The following is a 25,399-nucleotide window of genomic DNA, read 5'->3' as shown; positions in this document are numbered from 1 at the left end:
ATTTTATACACAAAGAATTTTCATTTAGAAACCAATGTTCTAATGAAATTTCATTCTACATATATGCAGCTGGCATATGTTATAAATACTTCTTCCAGAGGCTTTAGATTTTAACGGGTTCGCCCCTTAGCTTTACCGAACATATTGTGCATGGATCCCTTAATCTAGTGTTTGGTTGAATATGATTATGAGAAGGTTTATTATTTTCAAAGATTTATTCTGCAGAAGCCTGAATTTTTCAACCTGCTGTTATCAATATTATATGAGATTTACACAGGTTGTTTTAATAAAATAATCGTTTATGTTTAAAATAAACGATCAAAATGTAGGTTTCAAGAAAACATGTCTCGAAATTTTCATAAAAACAATAAAAGAAGGTTTACGAAATAAGAAGGGATCGAAATTCATAGTCTGCGTATCACAACTTAAGGTTGACTTTGGTTCTGATATTTTAATCAGGATGAATACAATTTGCAGTTCTGTAATTGTTTTGCCACTCTTGTAAACGATAAGAAACGATAAGGCATCTGATCAGCCAATCAAAACGTTAGTAATGTGAAAAGCAGTCTCGTGTAATCAAACCTCCATATACAACTAACAAGTTGCTTTCTTTAAAAAAGAATAGAGACCTTTCGTCCTATTAAGCTGAAAATCAAAACAATGTTTCTATATCTTTTGTCTATGTAATTTTTACTCCCCTCCCCCTCAAAAAACTGGAGATATTCACAAGAAACCAAAAGTTGACAAAAACATTATTTGGCTATGAATGTTGACATATAATTGACCCCCAAATCAATAAGCTTCTTTTTCTTCCCAACATCTTTCATCTGAGTAATTTCCTAACCATTTACATGTAGCAAAGGAATCCGGGGACCATTTTTCTAGTATGCAAAATGTTACCATGCACGGACGTATGGATGGACAAAACAACGACTATATATATATATATTTATATATGATCCCAACTTTTTTCCAAAACAACATTCCGATGCAGTACTGTAAACCAACTTATTTTCGCGGATACATTTTTTTCGCGTTTAGTCCTTTCTAGCCCATTTCACGACGATTTAATTTCGCGATTTTCAAATTTACTTGATTTAGTTAAATAAGGAAATGTCCAAGTTTTACATTTATATTCGCGTTATTTTTCTACTCGCGAAAGTCGAGAAAATGAATCGCTCGCCAAAATTATTTGGTTTACAGTATATTTGTCGTAAAGGTGATGACTGATAATGAATATATTAATGTTTATTTTTAGAACGACTATGTGCTGGATTTAGACAGTTTCTGGGATCCAAAGTTGATAGTACAAAATCTAATAGAACAGACCAAAGATGACAAGCCGTGGAAAGAAGTTCATTATACAGACAAAAAGAAGGCATATATTGTCGAAAAACGTCGCCTTCAAGGAGCTTTTTCAGAGAAACTTGAACTACCAGATTTTCCTTTTGACCATCAGTTCTTAAATGTATACATTACGTCTGAATACCCACAAAGCCAGTTAGAAATCGCAGAAGACAAAGAAGAAATAAGTCTGTTAAATTCTGCATGTTTTGTTGATGAACAAGAATGGCAACTTTGTGATTTTGTTACAATGCGAAAGAAGCCAACGAGAAAAGATTTTTCCCAAAGGAAAAGGGTAACATTTCCGGGTATAAGTGCCGGATGTTGTGCGGTCCGGAGATGGAAGTTTTTCGTTTGGAATATGGTGTTAGTGATGGTAATGGCTTTAAAATCTAAGAGGGTATGGTTTGGGGGATCTTTATTTCTGTATTGTTTTTTCGTCACAATTTTCTTAGCTTTTGTTATAGATAAAGAACAATGATTGGATGTTTATGCAGAATCTTTATTTTTGACGAGTTTTACTGTGTAAAAGAGAGTTGTAAGCGATTTTCAGATCACTTAGGCAGTCACTTCTTGTTTGACCTTACTTTGAATTTGTCATACCAACTGAACATGGAATTTTTGCCAATGACTAATCTAATTTTAAAATACTATATTCAGAATATAGCTGAAAAAGATTGCATATCAGTTTTAAACCTATATATATCCTCTCCAATACAAAAGTAACAAATACATGTTTCTTATAAGGGGACGAACATTTGATATTCGGAAAGGGGGGGGAGGGGTAGTAGGATTTTTTTACGGATTAATTTTCACCTTTGTTCAAATTTGTTTCCTAAATTTTATGTTGCAGAATTAAGAAATAATTCATGAAAGCCATAGATTTGTTGGACATGTACACATGGCCTGGGCTGTGATAATCGAATTTTATCATGAGCGTTAGCGAGGGATAAAATTAACGAATATCACGGCCCAGGCCATGTGTAAATGTCCAACAAATCTATGGCTTCCATGAATTATTTCGATTCTAATAGGACAAATACGGTAATTTAAAAACTGAAGCGAACGTAAGATTCCTGTGTGTATGGCTGTTCTATTTTACCCCCTGTAAGATAAAAGCTACACATTTCATATAAATTCAAGTCTTACATGAATTATTTCTCAAATAAGCAGTAGAAAAATTGTGTTCAATTCTCATAATTCTTAACCCAAACATTTATTTTTCGTTGGCTACTATTTACTGTCAAATCCAGAGTTGACATGTCGTAACTAAGGAGTGCGGAGCCGCCATGTTGACTTGCTGAAATCCACAAATGTGCGAATAATGCAATGGAATAGAAAATGAAACAACACCTGCCTCAAAACTCCATTTTAATGCAATATTATCCGAACTTAGGGCGTATACGTAACGGAAAATATTCAGCTTTAGAGTTTTCATTCATATGACGCCAAGATCATTCATGAAATTTGGCGGAATTTTATTTTAATTTGATTGTATACATTTTTTAAGCTCTTGTGCATTAATTATTTTTGTTATGCAATATAATAGGAATAACGGTTCTGTAGTTTCTTTTTCAATTTCAATTTGGACACAACGAAATCGACACAGTGTTTGCACATAGGTTACGATACATGTAGATTTACGTGGGAGGTAAATAATAACAGCCACCAATATGCACATCTCTGAGTCTGCGCTAAGTATAGATATATCGAGAATTTTATCACGGTGTTGTTTACAAAGCGAAAGAAGCACGTCATATTAGAATATTCATTTTCATCAAGTCTTGTGCAAAGTTATTTATTTACAGTTCTTTCCATGCCATGTTATTTATTTTCAGTTCTTTCGAGGCCAAGTTATTCATTTTCAAAATCCCCCCACTCCCACCAGAAAATCAAATGGTCGTCCCCTAACGCGTGGCGCATACTCCTTGTTAAATTAAATATTTTCTCCTTAAGTCGTTTTAAAAAGACATTGGGTGAGAGTGATGTTAATAGAGAATATCATATGGCTGTTTCAATATCACATCCTTATCAACCCGAGAAACCAATATAATCCCAAGAGCTCTGTTCGAGGGATTAATATATTGGTTGAGGGTTGATACAGTGTGTGATATTGAAAAAGCCATATCAAATAAACTTTATTATATATATAACCCCGTGAATTTCGGTATAACTCCGTGAATTTCGGCACGGGTTACATTAAAGTCTGTAGGTCTATAATCGACACTGTGGCTGCTTTAAACGCAAGACCATATACAATATATACAAATTTATTCACATGTGTACAGCTTGAGAGCTAGGGGAAGACTGCCCAAGCAACAGTTTACAAAACATACAATAATTCATTAATCTCAAGTTAAGGATCTTAAAAACATTATAAAAAGTTCTCATGAAATATATCTGTCATTGTCTAATCTTATGTAATCATAAACGGATTATTGTCCTCCGGCTAAACTTAGCAAAATAGCGATACTTGCTTCTTTTGAAGTTGAGTGTAAGTATCGCACTTTTGACAGCCAACGGATCAAGTTGTAAAATAGTAAATCTATAATCTCTTGGGTATTTGAAATCAAGAAACATTATATTTAAGAATGAAGAAACATTTAAAACAAGAAATATTCAACTTAAAATTAAAACGAGAAATAGTCAATTTAAAACGAGAGTCCATATAAATATCCAATTTAAAACGAGAGTTCATATAAATATTCAATCTAAAACGAGAGTTGATATAAAGCACTTTGCGAATTATTGTAAAAGTTCCCAATGTCACTTTTCTTCCGGTTATATATATACCTCAAGTAGATGTTTTTATGTGACATGACGTTATACAGAATAGGGGTTTGATAAAGCCTTTGCAACAGTGACTGATATCGATGACGTGACTTCATACATATTAAAGGTGTGATAAAGCCTTTGCAACCGTGACTGATATCGGTATCATCACGGATGGCTGATACAACACGATTGCCGTTGACCGTATTACACATACAATTTATCTGTATATACTACTAAGTATATAATAACCCATTTTAATAATGTGTTGCCGATATACTGTTACATTAATTTATAAAAACAAATCTTAAAAGTGTTTATGCTTTTTATTTCAGGGATTTATTTCATCTACCTCAATAGCAACATTTGCAGTCGACAACAATTTGACGCAGAATCGTTTACAGTTATCCATCACATTAATGTTAACTACAGTAGCATTCCGAATAGTCACAAATCAAGGGTTACCGAAAATATCGTACAACACAATATTGGTTAGTACTTTGCTATTAATGTATATAACACTCAAGGGATCTAATCTGTCAACATAATTTTAATGGAGTTACATCCCTTTGACAAATTCTAAAATTTTCTAAGAGAACGGAACTTGTCTGATGTTGTAGCTAGTGGCTTGAGACAATAAAATTTTTGAAACCTGACCAGTCAAATTTGTCCCATTTTCGTAAATATATAAGAAAATAATAATAAGGATATACATATTTAAGTGATTGATTTATTGATCGTCGTTTACTGATCGACCAGTGGCCAATATTTCATAAAAAGTCTAGACTAGAACAAATTACACAACAATATAGGTTCTGTAAAGTGAGTTACTGCAATGAAGGGCTGGAATTTTCGGCTGCCATTCATAAAAAAATGTAGGAATTGATTCATGAATTTTTCTGCTTGACGTCCAGCGTTTTTATACATCCCACATAGCCAACCGGACGACCTATTTTGTCAAGGGTTTTACTGCCGGTCGGTAGAAGACCAAGGAAGCCATATTTTTATTCCCCAGTCACCCTTGAGGTAGAGTATGTTAGGAAAGATACGAAATTAATCTTTACACAGGTCATCTTCAGATCCTGCACATCCATAAAAATATCAAAGAGATGGAAACGGGTTTCAATTTTAAGCTGTGGATATATTCAGAATGAAGATTATGTGCAAGTCTTTAAGAAAGTTTACATCGAACGTTTCTCAGAGAATAGAAGCTGTTAAAGATGTGAAACGTGGCTGAAAGATAACATGGATAATGTTTCATGTGTCTTGGTATCATGAGTTTTGATGGCATGTGTCTTTCTGGTTACATGTAAAAAAAAAAAGCACGATGATAATTTTCCATATGTACGAGTAAGAGGTAAAAACTGTTCTCTTTTTCACAATTGTATATATAGTAGTTTGAGTGGTGACATGTACATGTAATAGTATGAACGGAAGTTGGTGAAAGGAAATTAGAATGTGTATTCGTTCGAATCTCTTCAGTTTCATACACATTCCAAAGGTTCGCTCAATGTAAGCTTCTTCAGGTTTTTTTTAATTTATGTTATGATAATATTTGACTTGCTCAAACTGAAAGCTCATAGCTATGATTACATGTAATAGGTTCTACTGCCAGGCAAGCTATTTGAAAATCTGTTTCTTGTATGAACAGCTACAATGTTAGTGACCTTGTTTTTTGTTTTTTTTTCATTTGTAAAAAAATATCAGTTTATTAGTGTTTCAAAATGTTTATTATCTTCAATATAGTATTAACGTACTACCACAACTGTATCATTCGGCACACCTCGGCAGATCTAACAGTCTTGTACGGTAGCGGAATCTGCCGAGGTTTGCCGATTGACAACTATATTTGATACGTCGTAATATTCCAGTTCTGATATCTTGAACTTTATATTTCAGGATGTGTATTTACTGTTTAGTATGTTATTTACATACACAGTATGTATCTGGCACGCTGTGATATCACAGTTCTCTTCACAGTCTTACCAGGACGACCTTGATCTTTATGTTTTCATCGTATTGGTGACAGTTTTTGGGCTGTTTCAAATATTTTTCGTTATTTATGTTATAATTAAAGTAAGTATAGTGCTGTATAATTCAAATATCCTGAATACATTATGTTGTATTTTATATGAACCATGTTTTAATGCTACCTTACATCAGCATGTCATTGATCAGTTGAATTACACAACTTAATATCATTGAAAAATATACTGTAGATATAATTAATATTTAATAAATATCGAAACAAAAAACTAAGGTTCTTAGAAGTTATCCCCCCCCCCTTTTCGTCGAAAAAAATAATGAATTCAGAATTGTTTCCACTTCTTTCTATCCTTCCCGACAAACAAGAATAAATCAAATGGTTACTTACAATTTTTATCAAGATTTCATTTTCTTTTCAGGTCTTTTTAAGGAATAGAATTATAAATGAATGCCTTCAACAGTATGAGGTAATATTTAAGTCGCTTTTAATATTCAAGAAATGACGAAAGTTTCATTTGACATATATAACATTTTCCAAAAGACCAAAAAAGTGAAAAAGTATATTTTAACAAAACGCATTTGACTAGCAGGTCGAACAACAGATGTTCTTAAACCCTGCTGACTGCCATGGCGATTGTCAAATAAACGGATCACCAGATGTAACAAAATGGATCTTAGTTCTTAATTTAATACCAAACAGAAAACAATAAAATTGCGGTTTTTATCCAACGCAATCATAGGTTTGAACGTTTTTTCAATTTAGACTTGTATATATATACATGTATATATATCTTTTCCGCAAGTTTATTGTTTTCGTTTAGTATTTAATTTATAATTAAGATCCATTTATTACATCGGTGATACGTTTATTTGGCAATCGCCCATGGCAGTCAGCAGGGTTTAAGAACATTTGTTGTTCGACCTGTTAGTCAAATGCGTTTTGTTAAAATATACTTTTTCACTTTTTTGGTCTTTTGGAAAATGTTGTTTGTGCTGTATTTAGACCCCTCTAACAAGAAATTTGTTTTTGCATGCACACGTATAAAAATTGCGGTTTTTATCCAACGCAATCATAGGTTTGAACGTTGTTTTCAATTTAGACTTGTATATATATATATATATATATATATATATATATAAAGAGTAGAAGATGTGGTATGATTGCAAATGAGACAACTATACACCAGAGACAAACTTACGAGGGTGTTATCCTTTGAAAAAAAATTATCTACTGGCGCAGAAGTATCATTTTGTGAGTTTCATTAAATTGTGTACGATTATTCTAAAGCCATTTAACAAGTTTCCAAATGAGAAAATAAAATAAAATTTGAAAAATGGTTTTCAATTATAGTCATAGTCAATAAAATAAATTGTTTAATTCTAAATATCTTGAATTTGTGTTCAGAAGTGAAGTGAAAAGAGCAGTTTTTTCTACTGAAAATAAGTAGAAACAAATAAACAGAACATTCATTTTTGAGACAAAAAATTTGTTCCTGCACGTATACAAACAAATATGTTTGTCTCGAAAAATAAAACAATACCCCCTTTCCAACACACATAATAAGTAAATGGTCGGTGACTTGATGTTCACATAAGAGAATGAAGTTTGTGAAGGCGACTCGTCTTTCTGCAATTATTTTCATCAGGTATCCTCTAAGCTTATGTTTTTGGAAAGCCAGAAATATGAATGTAAAATGATTGAGAGCATAAGAACCAAACGAATCTTAGCCGACACCCGACACCCAGAATCTTAGCCGACACCCAAAATCGTCTGAAGTCAATATTTCCCGAGAGAGGAGCATGCTTAACTTTATTACTTTACGTTATTGATAAGCTATTCGTTTACCACAGATCGAGGTTTTTACATGCACTATGGTACCGTACGGGATTGGTAGTCCACCAGCAGCAGGACCAACTATGTGTTGTGAAACTCTGATCGTGTAATAACGTGTGCAAGCCAACATGTACATTCTTTATTATATCTTGATATAATCTTACACTGTAACATACTGAATATCGGATGGATGGAAATCTCGTAGACCGTATAGTCCACCAGCAGCAGTACCGACCCAGTAACTATATGCCCATTTTATATCAGTCTTTTGTTTATTTTCAGGAGCATGCAATGAAGGTATTCGGAGACAACTGGAAACACCAACGTAACTCCCGGAAGAACGCTCTCCTGGTAGGTCAACTATCTTATTCATTAAAACAACTTTTCATTTTCGAATTTGACGTACTTTATTATAAAAATAAGAAGATGTGGTATATGATTGTCAATGAGACCGACTCTCCACAAGAGACCAAATGACACAGAAATTAGCAACTATAGTTCACCGTACGCGGCCTTCAACAATGAGTGAAACCCATGCCGCATAGTCAGCTATATAAGGCCCCGAAATGACAAATGTAAAACAACTCAAACGGTAAAAAAAATGGCCTGATTCATGTACAAAATAGTGAACGAAAAACAAATATGATATACAGCAACAAACGACAACCACTGAATTACAGGCTCATGACTTGGGACAGGCACATACAGAATGTGGCGGGTTAAACTAGTTTGAAGGCGCCAATCCTCCCCCTAACCTGGGACAGTGGTGTAACAGTACAAAATAAGACCAAACTATAAAAATTAGTTGAAAAGGGCTTAACTCATCAGATTGATACAAAGCAGAAATACATCTAACAAAAACACAGAGTGGACGTGGCAGGGTACTTATACATCCCAACAACAAAAAGACATTAAGTACAGATCTGAGAGTACTCGCAGTTACTAACAGCTAGTGCAAAGCCAATAACAATTAATAAAAATTAAATCATGCATCTATGACTAAAATATCAATCACTACACATCCAACATCCAATGGATTTAGTGAAAGACATTATTAACAGTCCGAGAAAAACATGACCTTGTGCAATGCCAAGATACAAGCATCGACAGATTGTAGAGCCGATGAATGTGCATATGTGTGTTTGATTTTAATTTACTGATAACAAAATCAATATTAATACCAATAAAAACAATATTCAAAGATCTAATCATAGTGTTGAAATGGTAAGATTTTAGAATAAGTTTATTACTTTACGATTTATTTACTTTTCTTTGCTTTCTTATTTATTTTAAAACTAACAAAATGTACATTCCATTTTTTTATTAACGGCAGCAAATATGTCTTAATATAAGATAATTATTTAGATATAATATGCACTAACACTTCTGGTAGTAAGTCACCTGTAATTTATTTAAGTTTTACAGATTTACTTTTATATACTTGTATCATGTATGTATATTGTTTTTCTCTCGTTCTCTTTTTCTTGATATTGTCTCCTTCGATGAAATAAAAATAGGTACATAAACACCTCAGTTCAGATGAAGCACTTTTTTTCTATAATATGAATAAAAGGAGATTTGATGTAAACATTATTGAGGCAACAAACCAACAACAACAATAACATAAAAAAACATTTAAAGGAGCAACATAGAATCTTCAACAATAGACTGGCGTCTATACAACATCGCCACAAGTCTTTAAAAGTTGTGAATAATTTTTACAGAAACTATTTAATACTTGTCTGTAAAATTCGACTCCAAATAACGGCAAAATTAAGATATAACATACGACAACTACGAACGAGGTTTCTGGCTTCATCCAGGCATATGAATATCGAGATTGTAATCACAAAAACACAAGTCAAGTACAATATAAAAAAGAAAAGATGTGGTAGTATGATTTCTAAAAAAAATAGTACTACTAGTAACATTCATTCCGAATACAAATAAAATAGATGTTAGCAAATATATGTCACTGTACGACCTTACAATGAGCAAAACCCATACCGTTTAATAAGCTTTTATAATAGAAACCCCATGTACATTTGTAATCATTATTTTTACAATGCATATATCTTTAAGTTTGTTGTACAATACTTTTTTCTCCTTTGTAGAAACGCAAGCAAAGAGGACGAGCAACTCAACCAGCAGAGGATGACTTGGACAACGAAGACGACGACGAATTTATCAATACATTTTTAATTGGTCAAAAGGAAAGAAGAGTGTCCGAAAGATAAATTGTTTGATAAAACTTTACAATATGCAAACCAGTGCCATAAAACAGTATTATTTTTTACAATGGTCTTTCCTGTAAATTTGTATTTTTTTTTGTATATTCTACAATTACAAACGTAGTTCATTTTTTTTTATATTCAACAACATTATTGTATAAAAGATGTATTAAAAGCGTTTTATTTATTTGTTGCCCCCCCCCCCCCCCCCCCTCCCCAAAAAACAAAACAAAAACAAAAACAAACTTTACATCAATTGTTACACAAAAAATATCCTGATCCATGTTTAAACAGAGAAAATATGTCAAAGGACCAATCAAACCGTCGAATAAGGACGCCGTGTGTAAATTTAACAAAATTTAGACGGACAGAAAACTACACACTACATAGAAAACAAAAGATTGAAAACACAGACCGCACCGAAACTGAAAACATGGCTTCAAAAAGGTCAACAGAACATGCTCCACTAATGATGCCCGTATACTGCTTCTTACAAGTAAAAATCCAGTGGTCAGAGGAATTTGTTGATGTCATAAACGATTCAAAGAAAAGGGAATGGTAGCTTCGACAATGTATTTACACAAACTGTGTTCTCTTTTCATGTTTATCTCAGTTGTTTTGAAATCCTTCGCTCTGAAAAATTTAACTAGTTAAAATCAATGTTGCCAGAATACGATTCAATCTATTTCCCTTTCGATTTTGTTGATCGTTGATCTTCATTACTATAATAACTTGTGATTTCTGTCCTTCATTATTGCTATAAGTTTCACTTTTTAGTTCACCTGGCCCATAGGGTCAAGTGAGCTTTTGTCATCACTTGGCGTCCATCGTCCGTTAACTTTTACAAAAATATTCTCCTCAGAAACTACTACCAAAATTATCATTGGGTTATCTAGTTTAAAAATGTGTCCAATAACCCGCGTGTCAACCAACATGGTCGACATGACTAAAAATAGAACATAGGGTAAAAATGTCAGTGTTGTCTATTATCTTGAAAACCGCTATAAATGGAAAAAATCTGACATGAATGTTGCGATATATCCGTAGTATTTTTACATCAAAACTGCTAGACGACTTCTCATAAGAATTGTTGCCCTTAAACGACAAATTTTACCTTTTTTTCACTTTTGCCTACTATCTTCAAAACTATAATTAGTAGAGAGAAACTATTTAACCGCAAAAATCATCAGCAAGAAAAGATCTACAAATACGAGTAAGTCAACATCACCGAAATCGTCAGACGACTCCTTATACATTAAAATTGAGAATGGAAATGGGGAATATGTCAAAGAGACAACAACCAGACCAAAAAGCACAAAACAGCTGAAGGTCACCAAAGAGTCTTCAACACAGTAAGAAAATCCCGCACCCGGAAGCGGGCTTCAGCTGGCCCCTAAATAAAAATGTGAACTAGTTCAGTGAAAATGGACGTCACACTAAACTCCAAAACTCCAAATGAACTAAAATTAAAAAGCATACAAGACTAACAAAGGCCAAAGTCTCGTGACTTGGGACAGGCGCAAAAATGCGGCGGGGTTAAACATGTTTTGTGAGATTTCAACCCTCCCCCTATACCTCTAGCCAATGTAGAATAAACAAACACACAGCATTACGCACAGTAAAACTCAGTTTAAAAAAAGTCCGAGTCCGAGTCAGAATAGGTAACAGAAGAAACTAAGCAAAATGTCTATGATACATAAATTAACAAAGGACTACTAGCAGTTACTGACATGCCAGCTCCAGACTTCAGTTAAACTGATTGAAAGATTATGTCTTCATCATATGAAAATCAAGCACAAGCCCTCCCGTTAGGGGTTTAGTATCATACCATCATAAAATATATGAGAAGAACATAACCCGTATCATGCTAACAACTGGTTTTAGAAGAAATGTGTTTATTTCCGATGCAAAGACCCTATGAGTGAATCAATATTAATACCAAAATATGCCATCTTCAATGACCTGACAACAGTATCGTAACTATATCCCTTCTGAACAAGTCTGTGTAAAGGTTTGGTAAGCTTTTGAGGTGAATGCCGACATTTTTGTGCTTTGTAAAACATATTACCATAAAAGATTAGATGTGAAATACCTGAACGTATAAGATGTCTGCATGTTGATTTATATTTACAAATGATGTCCTTGTACCGATGATAAAATTTAGTTAATGTTTTGACTAGTTTGTGATATCAAAAACCCTGATGTAATAATTTTTCAATAATACAGAGATCTCTTTCGTTCAAATCAAATACGTTGTTACATACACGAGCGAATCGAACAAGTTGAGATATATAAACGAGGGAACGTCACCATCTTAAATGGATAATTACCAATAGGAAATGAAAAATCATCTCTTTTATCATAAATTTTGGTATTAAGCTTCCCGTTAAAGATGTAGATATCAAGATTCAAGGAAAGGGCAGTGTTCATTGTTAGTTTATTTAAGCTTTATTTAAAGTCAGTTCAGCAGGATAAATCTCTTTAGTGTACATATTGAAGTCGTCATTATTGAGAGCCAATATATCATCCAAATATCTCAAAAGTGTTATTAAATTTTTGTATCAGATGTTGTTTCGATGGGTCTTTGCTGATTTAAGTCATAAATTGTAACTTATAACAAGACAGAAACAAATCCGCAATAAGTGGTTATGTATTGTCCTATTTAATGACGATTTATACCCTTTTGTGCGTTTTTTCGGATCTATGTATCCGGGATCGATTAATCTATATTTTACCGTTAGAATATAGGGAACCAACTATAATGTAATGTTTCTCCATAAGCTCACTACTGTCTATAAATAATATAAAAATAAGGAGATGTGGTATGTTTGCCAATGAGACAACTATCCACCAAAGTTCAAATGAAGTGGATGTAAGCATTTATAGGCAACCGTACGGCCTTCAACAATGAGAAAAACCCATACCGTATAGTCGGCTATAAAAGACCCGACATGAAAAATATTAAACAATTCAATTGAGAAAACTAACGGCCTAATTTATAACAAAACAATTTACAAAAAAACAAATATGACAGACATGAACCAACGACAGCCACTGAATTACAGGCTCCTGACTTGGAACAGGCACATAAAGAATGTGGCGGGGTTAAATCAAACATGTTTGTGAGCGCTCAACTCTCCCCTAACCTGGGACAGTGGTGTAACAGCACAACATAAGAACAAACCAGAAAAATCAGTTGAAAAAGGCTTAACTCATCAGATCGATACAAAGCATCAAACAAAAACACAGACCGGACGTGGCAGGGTATTTATCTATCCCTCATCCCTAACAACAAAAAAGAAGTCACATGTTTAATGTTTATAGATCTGCATAAAAGTCGGAACACACCAGGGCTAAAAGTAAATCAAAGTGCTTGTGAGCACTGAAGGTTAAAGATTGCTTTAATTTGGCAATTTTGTAAATATAGAATAATTATATGAAAATGTGAAGAACAGGTTTGACTGTAAAATAAAGTATACAAATTGTCTCATATTTTCCATGTTGGGGCCCCTAACGCCGACTATACGGCATAGGTTTTTCTCATTGTTGAAGGCGATTTCACGTTATCTAATGAAATTTTGCACAAGTAATACCTCTGCATAAAAAATCAAACACTCTAGATAAAGGAAACTATAGACCTGTAAGTATATTGCCCATGATTTCAAAAAATTTTGAGAGGTCTATAGAAAATCAACTTGTTGAATATTTTAATTCATTTTTCCACATTTTTCTGTCAGCTTTTCGAAAAGGATACGGATGCCAAACCGCTTTATTAAAAATAATTGAAGATTGGAAAAAGGCTTTAGATCAGAATAAATATGTAGCAGCTATATTAATGGACTTGTCCAAGGCTTTTGACTGCCTACCCCATGACCTCCTCCTACTAAAATTAAAATCCTATGGTGTCTCCGCTTCTTCTCTTAAACTTTTGGAAAGCTATTTAACTAATAGAAAACAGTGTGTTAAAGTAGGTACTAATTCAAGCTACTGGCAAACAATGTTTAAAGGGGTGCCAAAAGGGTCGATATTAGGGCCAACATTATTTAATATCTTTTTAAATGACATTTTCTTTTTTATTCATAAAAGTGAACTCTATAATTATGCAGATAACAACACCCTTTCATACGCAGATAAAGATTTAGATAAATTAATTAATACTCTAGAAGATGAAAGCAAAATTTTGATAAATTGGTTCTCAATAAATAAAATGAAAGCAAATCCAGAAAAATTTCAAGCAATAGCTGTAGGTAAAAAAACTAAAGACAAAAACCCAAAATTTAAATTAAAAGGTAATGAAATAGAATATGAAGATAACGTTAAACTTCTAGGCGTTACAATAGATTTTAAACTAAATTTCAATGAACATGTCTCTATAATATGTAAAAAAGCATCCAAACAGTTAAATGTATTAAAAAGAAAAGGAAAACACCTGACTAAACTCGGAAAATTAACAATATATTATTCTTTCATAATGTCCAACTTTAATTACTGCCCACTAGTTTGGCACTTTTGTGGGGAGGTTAATACAAAAAAGATAAAGAAAATTCAAGAGAGAGCACTAAGGTTTATCTATGAAGACTATTCAGCAAGTTATGAAGATCTACTCTGCAAATCAAAATTACCATCTTTAAAAATAAGAAGAATGCAATCATTGGCTATTGAAGTTTTCAAAATTATTAATAAAGATTGTCCTGTTTATCTCCATGATTTAATACACTTAAAGGAAAACACTTACTCTTTCAGATATCAGAATACAGCCGACCTACCACATGTAAGAACAACTGCATACGGCCAACAATCTTTAAGGTATGCAGGTGCTAAGCTTTGGAATGAGCTGCCAAATGTGCTACGTAAGCAATCATCTTTATATCAATTCAAGAACTTGATAAATTCTTGGTCTGGCAGCTCATGCCAATGTTTTGCCTGCAAAACCAGTTAATTTCTGTTCATTATTTTTGGTTTAATGCTTTATTTTCAGCATGGCAATTTTATTTTATTATCTTTACTATAGTGCTTCTGCTGCTTTGTGCTAGTTTTAGTAACTAACTAATCTATATGTGCTTTTAATGTGCAAACCATTTTATTTTTGCTTTTGTGCTTTTATCTCACAAGTGCATGTTTCAGTGTGTGTTTAATTTGTAAGATTCTTTTAAGAACTTTTGTGCTGCATGTTTATATACTGATTTGAACTCTTGCTTTATATGTTTAATTTATGTGTGCATGACTTGATATGTATGTTTTGTTTTATTTGTTGCTCTGTCGGTTTTAAAAGCTCTTCAGAGCTTATGTTTTATACTTGTATTTGCACATACCGACTCTAAATAAAGCTTTATGTCTTATGTCTTATGTCTTATGCATGCAACCAAAGCATAAGTAAATACACATAAATATCGAATAAATGATCAGTGTACTAATAACCTTTATACTTTCTGAAATATAATAAACTAAATATCCGGAAAATTGAAGTACAAAAATGTATAGAATGCACATAGATATCATATAAAGAAAAGTCAGCAATTTTGACTTAAAATTATTATTCCTTAAAATCCTGCCCTACGAATTTCTTTAAAATGTGTATGTTATTGCTATTGAGATTTCCATTTTATTGATATATTATTTATTAGGGAGCCACTGTTATTCGTCTTTTTTTGTATATAAGTGGTTGAATCTTCTCTTCAGCGTGAAAAAAAGCTTCAAAAAAGGCAAAATTAAGCGTGACGTCGTGACTACATTTGTACATTGTGCATTGTGCATCGAAATATCATTTATTTTTTCGACGTGTTTAGATATAGAAGATACACTTGAATGATTTATTCAGCAAAAACGAATCTTTGACCCCCTATAACATTTATATAATCAAACGGAATAATTACTAATAACATATCATTTTGAAAATTCGTATGACTGATTTTTGAGAAAAGGCAATTTAATATCGAATGCTTTCGTATTTCTGCGATACTTACGTTCATTTTATACATTTGTACCTTTTTCTACAGAATATTCATTAGCTCGAAAGAAATTTCTTCCAACCAACTAACTGCCACAAGTATTATATTTCAGGCCTAAGTATGATATAAGAAATGTCTTCCGATTAACTTACTGCTCCAAGGATTTTATTTTATATCAAATAAAAGAAATTTCTTCCATTAAACTGACTGTACTCCTTTTAAGGTCTGATAAAAGAAATTACTGACATGGAATGTTGTTTCTTACAGAGAAGAAATTTCTTCTAACCGTTGAAGTTATCAAAAACAGTTTATAAAAATTGGAAAACAGTTGATGTATTTGCACTTTTTTGGATAAATTTATGGATTTTGCATATTGCAGTCCGCAAAGAGGAAATTCCTGGATTGTCTTTCAATTTGCTATATCTCCAAAAGTATAAAAGTTACTCCGATATTTTTTTTCGAAATTCATATGCAGTTCAACATGCTATAGTTGCCTGCAAAATTAAATGAAAATCCGTGAGATCGCTCAATTACGTACCTGTTACCTTAACAATGTTTTGTTTTAAGTCTTCGCTCTATAATTTACGTTTGAACTGAAGTAAGGAATCTGAAGTTTTACCTTTACTAGACTGGTACCAGGTCGTTAATTGACAAGTTTGACAATACTTATATTTGTATATTACGAATTTTGTAGGCACACTAAATATTTTACGGAGGGAAACCACTATCGTGTACTTGGCTGGGGGACTATGGTAAGAACCAAGTAACGAGTCGACAAATAAACTGTACTTCACACTTTACTTCTTTCAATTTTTAATACCAGGCCATGCTACTGCACTGGCAGACGACAACTAACTTAATAATTAATAGCTAAAAACATGTTCCACCTTTTCCGACATAAGAGATAAATTGTGTGAGGCAGTCCCGATAACCAGAAGACCCAAAATAGGAATATAACACCACAATTTTACTAACATGATAAACACTTCATAAATAAATAATCAAATACAGTGAAACCTGTTTTAAGAGACCAATAAGGGGAGACAACAAAAGTGGTCTCATAAGACAGGTGGTCTTTTACTACAGGTTCAATCTATTTGAAATGCACTACAGAGGGACCTTAAATTAATGGTCTTATAACACAGATTATTGCTTAATACAGGTGGTCTCTGAAGCAGGTTTGACTGTATAATAGTCTTCAGCTGGGAGACAACTCGTTTGTGTTGTACCTTATTACTTTGAAGGAAAAAAAACTTTATCATGTTTTGGTTGGATAGTGCTAGCTTGCCGAAATGTATTTTCTTTTTTCTGCACTCGGCGGATTTTATAACTATACGATGATCTAAGTGTTGTTAGTCTGTCAAGCTAAGTTCGGTTGTAAACGCAAAACAATGACTGCTATCTTAAATGTCAAATATGGTACAACTTTTGTAACTGTTAATATAGTGTAGAAGTGCTTAATTGAAAAACAAAACCATAAAAAAAACCGTTTCCGATGACGAACGAAACCTGTAATTAATTTTATCACTTTGTTTACAGGTACATAAATAACCCCAAGATAGTATTGTCGATTGCCACAATTTAAGTACATGTACAATAACTATGCCAATAGAAAATGTGTTAAAATGATTGAAGATTTCTATGGTAGTATTAACATGACCAATTATCGACGTATAAAACAATGTTTTTGTTTTTTTGTAAACCATTGAACATGATTGTATAAGAAATTAGTCATATCGTTAAATCACGTGACGACTTAGACACCACTTCTGATAGCAGAAAATCTTAACCTGATAGACCTATCAGCAATGTCCCTCGCATAAACAATTCTGGAAACAATTATTTTTCTTTCAAAATAATAAAAATAATAAAAAAAGGGGGATGCCTAGAAAATTAGTGAAATCCTGCATTAACCAACCTGCGTATTTCTCACTTATACATGTTCCAGAGTAATCATATTAATAATTAAATGTTATAATCTAATTATGCAAACTTAAAGACAATTTATTTCTTACAAAAATGTAATGGCAATTAAAGTGGAAAAAGTGTGTAACTTGCTCAAAAAAGTGTCTGCCAAGGGCAATATTAATTTAAATATACAACATTTCTATATAATTATAATTTTGGAAAAGAATTTTCGTAAAAGAGAGGCAGAAGATACCAAAGGCCTTTTCAATCCCATAAGTCAAGGACAAATCGACAACGCCATGACAAAAGGAACTAGAGGCTTTTAAGATCCGGTGTCGCTCACCTAGGTCTATTTGCATCTTTAACAATGTGGACTAGAAAAGAATTCATCACAAAAATCACTTTTTTGCTTATATTGCTGATTATTTTTTCTGTGTACAGTTTTTATCTATCTTCTTTAGTTTTTGCCAAAACCACAAAAAAGGGTATAAAAATTGTCATTTAAGGGCAATTACTCCTATAAAGAGTCTACTAGAGATTTCGGCAAAATTTGATTTATTTGTAGATCTTGTCTTGCTGATCATTCTTAGACAATTTCAAGTGTCTATCTATCTTTTATAGTTATCAAGATAATAGGCAAACAATGAAATGTCGGTAAAAATCGTTATTAAAGAGCAATAACTCCAATCAGGAGTCTACTAACGATTTAGGTTATTGTCAGGATTAGAGTTTCTGTGTGTTTGCTTTGAATTGGTCTTGTACCAACGGGGTCTACACCTTGACGAAAGCTATTAAAATGTCTGTCCAAAATTGCAATAAAATATTGAAATAAAAATAATTTGCTTTAAACTTAGAACTTTTCTACTTTTTACTGAAATTAAGAATTTCACAAAAATAATAAAATCTGATCAAAATGGTACCATGACATTATGATGACTAAAGTCTTATTTGTAGATCTAGTCTTACTGTTCATTTTTGCTATTTAAATTGGCCAATTATCTATAATATTTTACAAGATAAGAGGCAGAACACTACAATTGGGTGAAAATCGTAATTAAAAACCAATAACTCTAATAAGGAGTGAACTAAAGACTTTTCCTAGTATACATATTTGTAGATCTTGTCTTTTTTTGCTGATCATTTTTGCTTATTTAAGTTTCGATCTATCTATTAGAGGTTTTCCTGTATGTAAATGGTAAAAAATGGTCATTAAAGGGCAATAACTCAAATAAGGGAATGTCAGACGATTTCAGCAATGTTATCTTATTTGTAGATCTTGTCTTGCCGATCACTTTTGCTTTTTAAGTTTCTATCTATCTTTTATAATTTTTCAGATATGAGGCAAAAACATAAAAAAAATCTTCATTTATTCATAGGGCAATAATTCCAATAAGGATTCGTCTGACGATTTGAATAATATATACTTATTTGTAGAGCTTGTCTTGTTGGTCATGTTTGCCATTTAAAGTTTCTCTCTCACTATTATCATTTTCAAGAAATTGGCTAAAAATGAAAAAAAAGGTAAAATTCGTCATTCAAGGGCATCAACTCTTATAAGAAGTCGTCTGACAGTTTTGATGTAAATAGACAATGGGTAGATCTCATCAATCTGAACATTTCTACTCTTCTCAGATTTTCTCTATGGATAGCGGTTTTCAAGATAATAGACAAAACTTGCATTTTACCCCCTATGTACTATTTTTAGCCATGTCGGCCATGTTGGTTGGCAGGCGGGGTCATTGGACATCATATTTTAAATGAGATATCCTAATCATGATTTTGGCCAAGTTTGGTTAATTTGGCTCAGTAGTTTCAAAGGAGAAGATTTTTGTAAAAGTTGACGATGACGACGACGACGACGACGGGCGACGGACGACGGACGCTAAGTTATGAGAAAAGCTCACTTGGCCCTGTGGACCAGATGAGCTAAACACGACGGGGAAAGAAAAGTAGCAACATTCTACAAAACACAAGATAGAAAACTAAAGACTGAGCAACACGAACCCCACCAAGTCCAGTTGCACAAGAGTTTACCAATGTCCAAGGTCGTGGATTGAGCGCCCTTAAGCATACCGAATCCCACCTCATTTCGGAAATGCCTGTCCTAAGTCAGGAGCTTGTAAATAAGTGGTTGTCGTTAAAATTTGTCTGGCATATTTTTTTCCGTTTATTGTTTTAACTTAAGTCAAGTCATTGAATTGTGGATTTATTTTCAAGGGTACTAGTTTTCGTGGATGTAAGGAACAGTGTATTTATGTCGGTATTTGATTTCATGGATTTACCAAAGTCTACATAGAGGACTAAATGTATACTTTGTTGAACATTAAATTCGTGGTTTACCTATATCAACGTTTGTTTTTAGGATAAACCATGTAGGTAGTTTTCTCGTTTAAATTGTTTCACATTTTGTCATACCGGTGCCTTTTAACAGAATTCGTTTTGTTCATTGATGAAGTCCATTTTTACCTTTGAACAATATTGTATAATTTCAGTAATTTAAAAAAAAAATTGTAATGAAATTCCATTTAAATCTCATTGCATACAAACAGCGTTAAGCATGCGTAGTCACACCTGATTGAATTTCTGGTCACACAGTCATATGGGATTTTAGTTCATGACATAATAAATTCAATTAAACTTATTGACTAAAGGGAAATATTTTAAATTTATGAAATAGAATGAATATTCTGAGAATAATTTTCATAATTTCCATGGATGTTAAAAGTTTTGCATAAAGAATTATTCAACGTTAAGTGAATATTTTGATTTCATGTAAATGTGCATGAAGACTTCATGTACTGTAATGTTTTCATTAAAACCTGGTGTAGGTAGCGATACCGAATTTGATTAACAGAAAAAACGAATGATATTGAAAAATTGATACATGGAAGTAATTTCCAATTACATGTATGTATTATAGTTCTTCTCGTGGTTATATTATATGGAGTCAAATTCAAGATTCCGGAAATGAAAGTAAACGATTCCGAAATAGATAGAGGTGAACTAGAATTTGTTTACATGTACAATACAACACCTATTAGCACGCAACTGTTCAATGAAGGGTGGTTGGACGATAATACTTTTGTTGTACGTCACATTATGTCATACAATTGATAATTATCCGTATTTATTACATATGATATAACTTGTCAATCAATGATAATTAATAAGTATTAAACAAAACTACATGTACAACAAACTATAGAAGGATACACATCGGAATACACCAAAGTCTGGAATGTCTGTGTTGAAATATTCTGTTGTTTGTGCAATCATATTTGTTCTTGGATTTGAGTTAACTATGGCTGCGTTTATTCCAGACAAGGTAGTATTAAACATTTTTTTTTCGTATTTTGATCAACCTATTATTTGATGGAAAAGTTTAAGCAATGAAATACGGGGGATCCCCAGACATTATACTTTTTTTAACAAGAATTATACATAAAGTATAAAGATACATATCTGTAATTTTATTCGTTTGATTAACTGTAATAAATCAAAGTAAATCAAAGTATGAACATATCGGGCCTCCCAATCCGAAATCCGCGGAGGGATCCGAATGCCGAGGAGCAAGTAAACACGAGACCAGAAACGGTGGGGAAGTAAATTTTTTTCCGGTTTGCCATATCCTGTATAAAAGATAAAAGAGCACAATGATCTTCATTTTACTTCCCCATCGTTTGCGGTCTCGTTTAGGTGACAGACCACCTATTCAAAATCCCCATTTTTTCTTCTTCCATCGTCACAGCTTTCTAAAGATTTCACCTTAAGTTTAAATTCATAGAAACCAGGCACATATCCTGAATTGTACATGTATCACCATTTACATGCCAATTTTCAACCAATGTTTTAAGTCCTGTAATGAAACACCACCGTTCGGCAACTGCTACTAAAATTAACCCCTGGTTTTCTGGAAATCGTAAATAAATATTTTATGGAGCGTATTAATCTTCAATTTTTAATTCAAATTCATAGACAAGTGAATTTTGGCTCAAAATGGGTCTAAATATATTTCTCTTTCACCAAAAGTTTCATTTCTGCAAATTTGTTGGTTATATTTTAGTAAACAATGACATCAAAAGTACTATTTTTGTCAGGTAAGGGCTACTTTTACATTGAAGTGGGTGAAGTAGTGGTCTGACATCTGTTATTGCTCCTCGTCATTCGGATCTCCTTGTCGTATTTCGGATCGGGATACCTGGTGTGATGAAATAGTACTACAATAAACATCGCAAGATGGTTGCAAATGTCAGTCCTTAATTGGCAGATGGCAAACTGGATCGCATAAACTCGCTACATGTCCCTTTCTTGTGGAATTCTTCTATATCAATAAATAATCAATTAACAAACTGATGTTTATTGAAAAAGAGGCGGAAGATACCAAGGGGACATTTCAAACTCTTACATATAAGTCGAAGAGAAACTTAAAACTCATGGCCAAAAAAACCGGAAGACGCCGAAAAGACAAACAAGTCTTAAACAGCCATAATACTGATTGTCCTCGGATACAAATACATGTAACTGTTGGAGGCAGGGGTTAAAGTTATTGTATTATGGCTCTGAAAAACTCAAAAGTCTGTATTGTTATAATTAACAGAAAATCGGTGCAGAGTTTAAATAGCAAAAAAAATTAAACTTTTTAAAACAATCAACTGTAATTTGTTGACGGTTTTTATCATTTCTTGGATTTAATTCTGTATATAAATTTTCTTGACATTAAATTTGTCTTTTTGTCGCTATTTTTTATCTTCTTGTCGCTGATTAGTAAGGTCGGTTTAGGAGAAGAAGCAGATACATGCATATAGAACGTAGAATAAGGACGTTAGAAAATAGTTCTCAGCACGAGAACAAGGTGCAAGCATGTCTATGCTGTTATTGTTTTATATCCGATGTTATAATATGAATTTCAATGATGTTTTTAGACTGATTGTATCAGTAAGACTTGGACAAGGAGAACATCCTGATCAATCAGAAAACTAGAAACAAATTTCGAACACCAAAGAGCGGACCAAAAGCAATCACTTATACTCATGTTATTCACATACAAGCAATAGAAAAAGTAACTTAAAGGGCCTATCAGAAATCGTAACTTTTAAAGGGTGACTAAACTTTTGATCGCTCTTAAAGTCATATGAAACTAGTTTCTTGTAATTTTAATGTTATCGAATTTATTTAACCAATGCATGCATATATATACGAAACTTAAGTCCTGTATGCACGTTTTTTTTTAAATATTTATTACTAAGCTTTAGCGTATTATTGACAAATGTACTGAATGGCCCTAAAATGAACTATACATTACCATCAGACAATGCTGAATGACAGGAAAGACAACAGATATTTATGAAATAAACAGTAGCATTTATTAACTAATGAAAAATAATTTTTACATATTTTCATACAATTTTTAATATAATCAAATCAAAATTGTACATCAACTATTTTATAAATTTATAACAGTTTACAACCAAACAGAATTCATTTTAACATACACATTACTGTTTATTTATAATTTGAATCCCATGGGATTTTTATTTTGTCACATGGGATTTTATTTGTCCCATGGGATTTTATTTGTCCCATGGGATTTTTTCTGTCACATGGGATAAATTAATGAATCCCATGTTATTCTACACATTTTGGTTATTTACATGACCCCGTATCTTTAAGAAAGGGCGGCGGCGGATTTGCAAATGAGTGTTTTGCAAATTTAAAGTGTCTTGTGTTAATATTTCATTCAGTGATTGTTGATCGCAAGCTAATTAACTTTCGAGTTTGTTGCCGAAGTTTACCGGATCGTGACTTTGATAAACAATCAACACAGAGCACGTGACAAATAAGTGAATTGAACGAGCTTTTTATATTTTCCATGCCTTCCCATTTTGTTAATTAAACTTTTCCTTAACAGTTGTTAAATGGCTTGTTTTATAAATTTTTTTTTTTCAAAAGAATCAGTTATTACTATTTACCTTCCAGTACACGTTTGTTTACATTCTGTTATCACGGTTTTTCCCTTGCACTTGCGCTGTGCGTTGGCCGAGTTTCTAACGAGAGGTCTTGTAGTTATGGTCACTGCATACGGGGAAATATCGGCGAATTAGTGTACGGGAAGACAATAATTCAATAGCAGTACAGTTATGAAGATTTTGATAGTACATAGGACTTTCTTTTACAGGACAGCTTGGGTACATTTATTTCACTTATCTTATAGTAAAACTTAGCCGTTCAAGTATATAAAACATATTCAACTTTTTTTTAATTTGAAGTTTCATATGACTTTAAAATAAATGTACATCATAAATGAAAAATATTTATTTAATTATTTTAATTCAATTTCAGGATTTTCTTCAAATGCAAGATCATCATATGTCAAACTACAAGAATATATTCGAACAATATACCAGACTTGCTGACGGACCAGACAACAATGTATTAAGAGTATATGTTCGTCCCAATACTGATTTCCCGAATACTCAGATAGTATACAGGAACGAGCGGAACGGTAGACTGAACTCTGAATCATTTGGAGATCAGAGGTTACCGAGAAATAGATGGCCTTCACATGATGATACTGACAGTTTAATAAAAAATCATGATCATAATATTATCAAGAAAAAGAAAGGAACAGAGCGTAGAGAAAATACAATTCAAACATTCGTTTCGGAAATGGAAAAGAATTTCAAGAAAAGTTCTAAGTCAATTTTTTCCAGGGCTAAGGACTTATTTTCTGATCAAACTACTGAAAAACGTGTATACGGAATCAAAGATTTTGTGTATGACTTTTTAAAGATTGTTTCATATTAATCTGTTATTTCAGATGTATATGTAATTTATTTATAGTTTTAAATAAAATTATAATACTTAAAATCTTCAATTATTATATCTATACATCTATCCGGGTGCGGGATTTTCTCGCTGTGTTGAAGACCCATGTGTGGCCTTCGGCTGTTTTCTGCCCTTTGGTCGGGTTGTTGTCTCTTTGACATATTCCCCATTTCCATTCTCAATTTTATGTATATTACTTTCCTCTATAAAAGTCAGGATACGTGATACGATTGCCAATGAGACAACTACATGTACCCACCAGAAACCAAAGGACGAGGGTCTATCCCAAGAAAAGATTACTTTAGCTGTATTTGGCAAAACCTTTCGGGGTCCTCAATGAACTTCAACTTCGTACTTTTTTTGGCCTGTTTAACTTTTTTTATTCGATCGTCACTGGTGAGTCTTTTGTATAAAAACGCGCGTCTGGCGTACACAATTTTAGTCCTGTTATCTATGATGAATTTATGTACACATCTATAAGGCATTCATTGGCATTCAACAACGAGCGAAACCCATGCTGTATAGTAAAGTTAAAAGGTCCCAGAATTACA

The 25,399-nt window shown here is 32.7% G+C and overlaps 1 protein-coding gene and 1 long non-coding RNA gene across 3 annotated transcripts in view; both read left to right on the top strand.

The window, feature by feature from the left end:
• The window catches only part of LOC127722062 (gamma-aminobutyric acid receptor subunit beta-like), a 29,226-nt gene extending 18,883 nt beyond the window's left edge, over positions 1-10,343 (top strand). For both annotated transcript variants that reach the window (XM_052228912.1, XM_052228911.1), the window contains 6 exons: positions 1,259-1,720; positions 4,452-4,607; positions 6,016-6,192; positions 6,522-6,569; positions 8,219-8,287; positions 10,051-10,343. In XM_052228912.1, coding sequence (XP_052084872.1) covers positions 1,259-1,720; positions 4,452-4,607; positions 6,016-6,192; positions 6,522-6,569; positions 8,219-8,287; positions 10,051-10,173 — 1,035 coding nt within the window. In that variant the 3' untranslated portion in view covers positions 10,174-10,343. The remainder of the gene's footprint in view (positions 1-1,258; positions 1,721-4,451; positions 4,608-6,015; positions 6,193-6,521; positions 6,570-8,218; positions 8,288-10,050) is intronic.
• Positions 10,344-20,739: 10,396 nt separating this feature from the next.
• LOC127722079 (uncharacterized) lies at positions 20,740-24,890 on the top strand. The gene is made up of 2 exons (XR_007991635.1): positions 20,740-21,348; positions 24,363-24,890. It is a non-coding gene; the product is annotated as an uncharacterized LOC127722079 (long non-coding RNA).
• The last annotated feature ends 509 nt before the right edge of the window (positions 24,891-25,399 follow it).

Source organism: Mytilus californianus, unplaced genomic scaffold, assembly GCF_021869535.1.
Source record: "Mytilus californianus isolate M0D057914Y unplaced genomic scaffold, xbMytCali1.0.p SCAF_12, whole genome shotgun sequence".
NCBI lineage: Eukaryota > Metazoa > Mollusca > Bivalvia > Mytilida > Mytilidae > Mytilus > Mytilus californianus.
The sequence above is the reverse complement of the archived record's forward strand: the minus strand, read 5'-3'. Positions and strand labels throughout refer to the sequence as shown.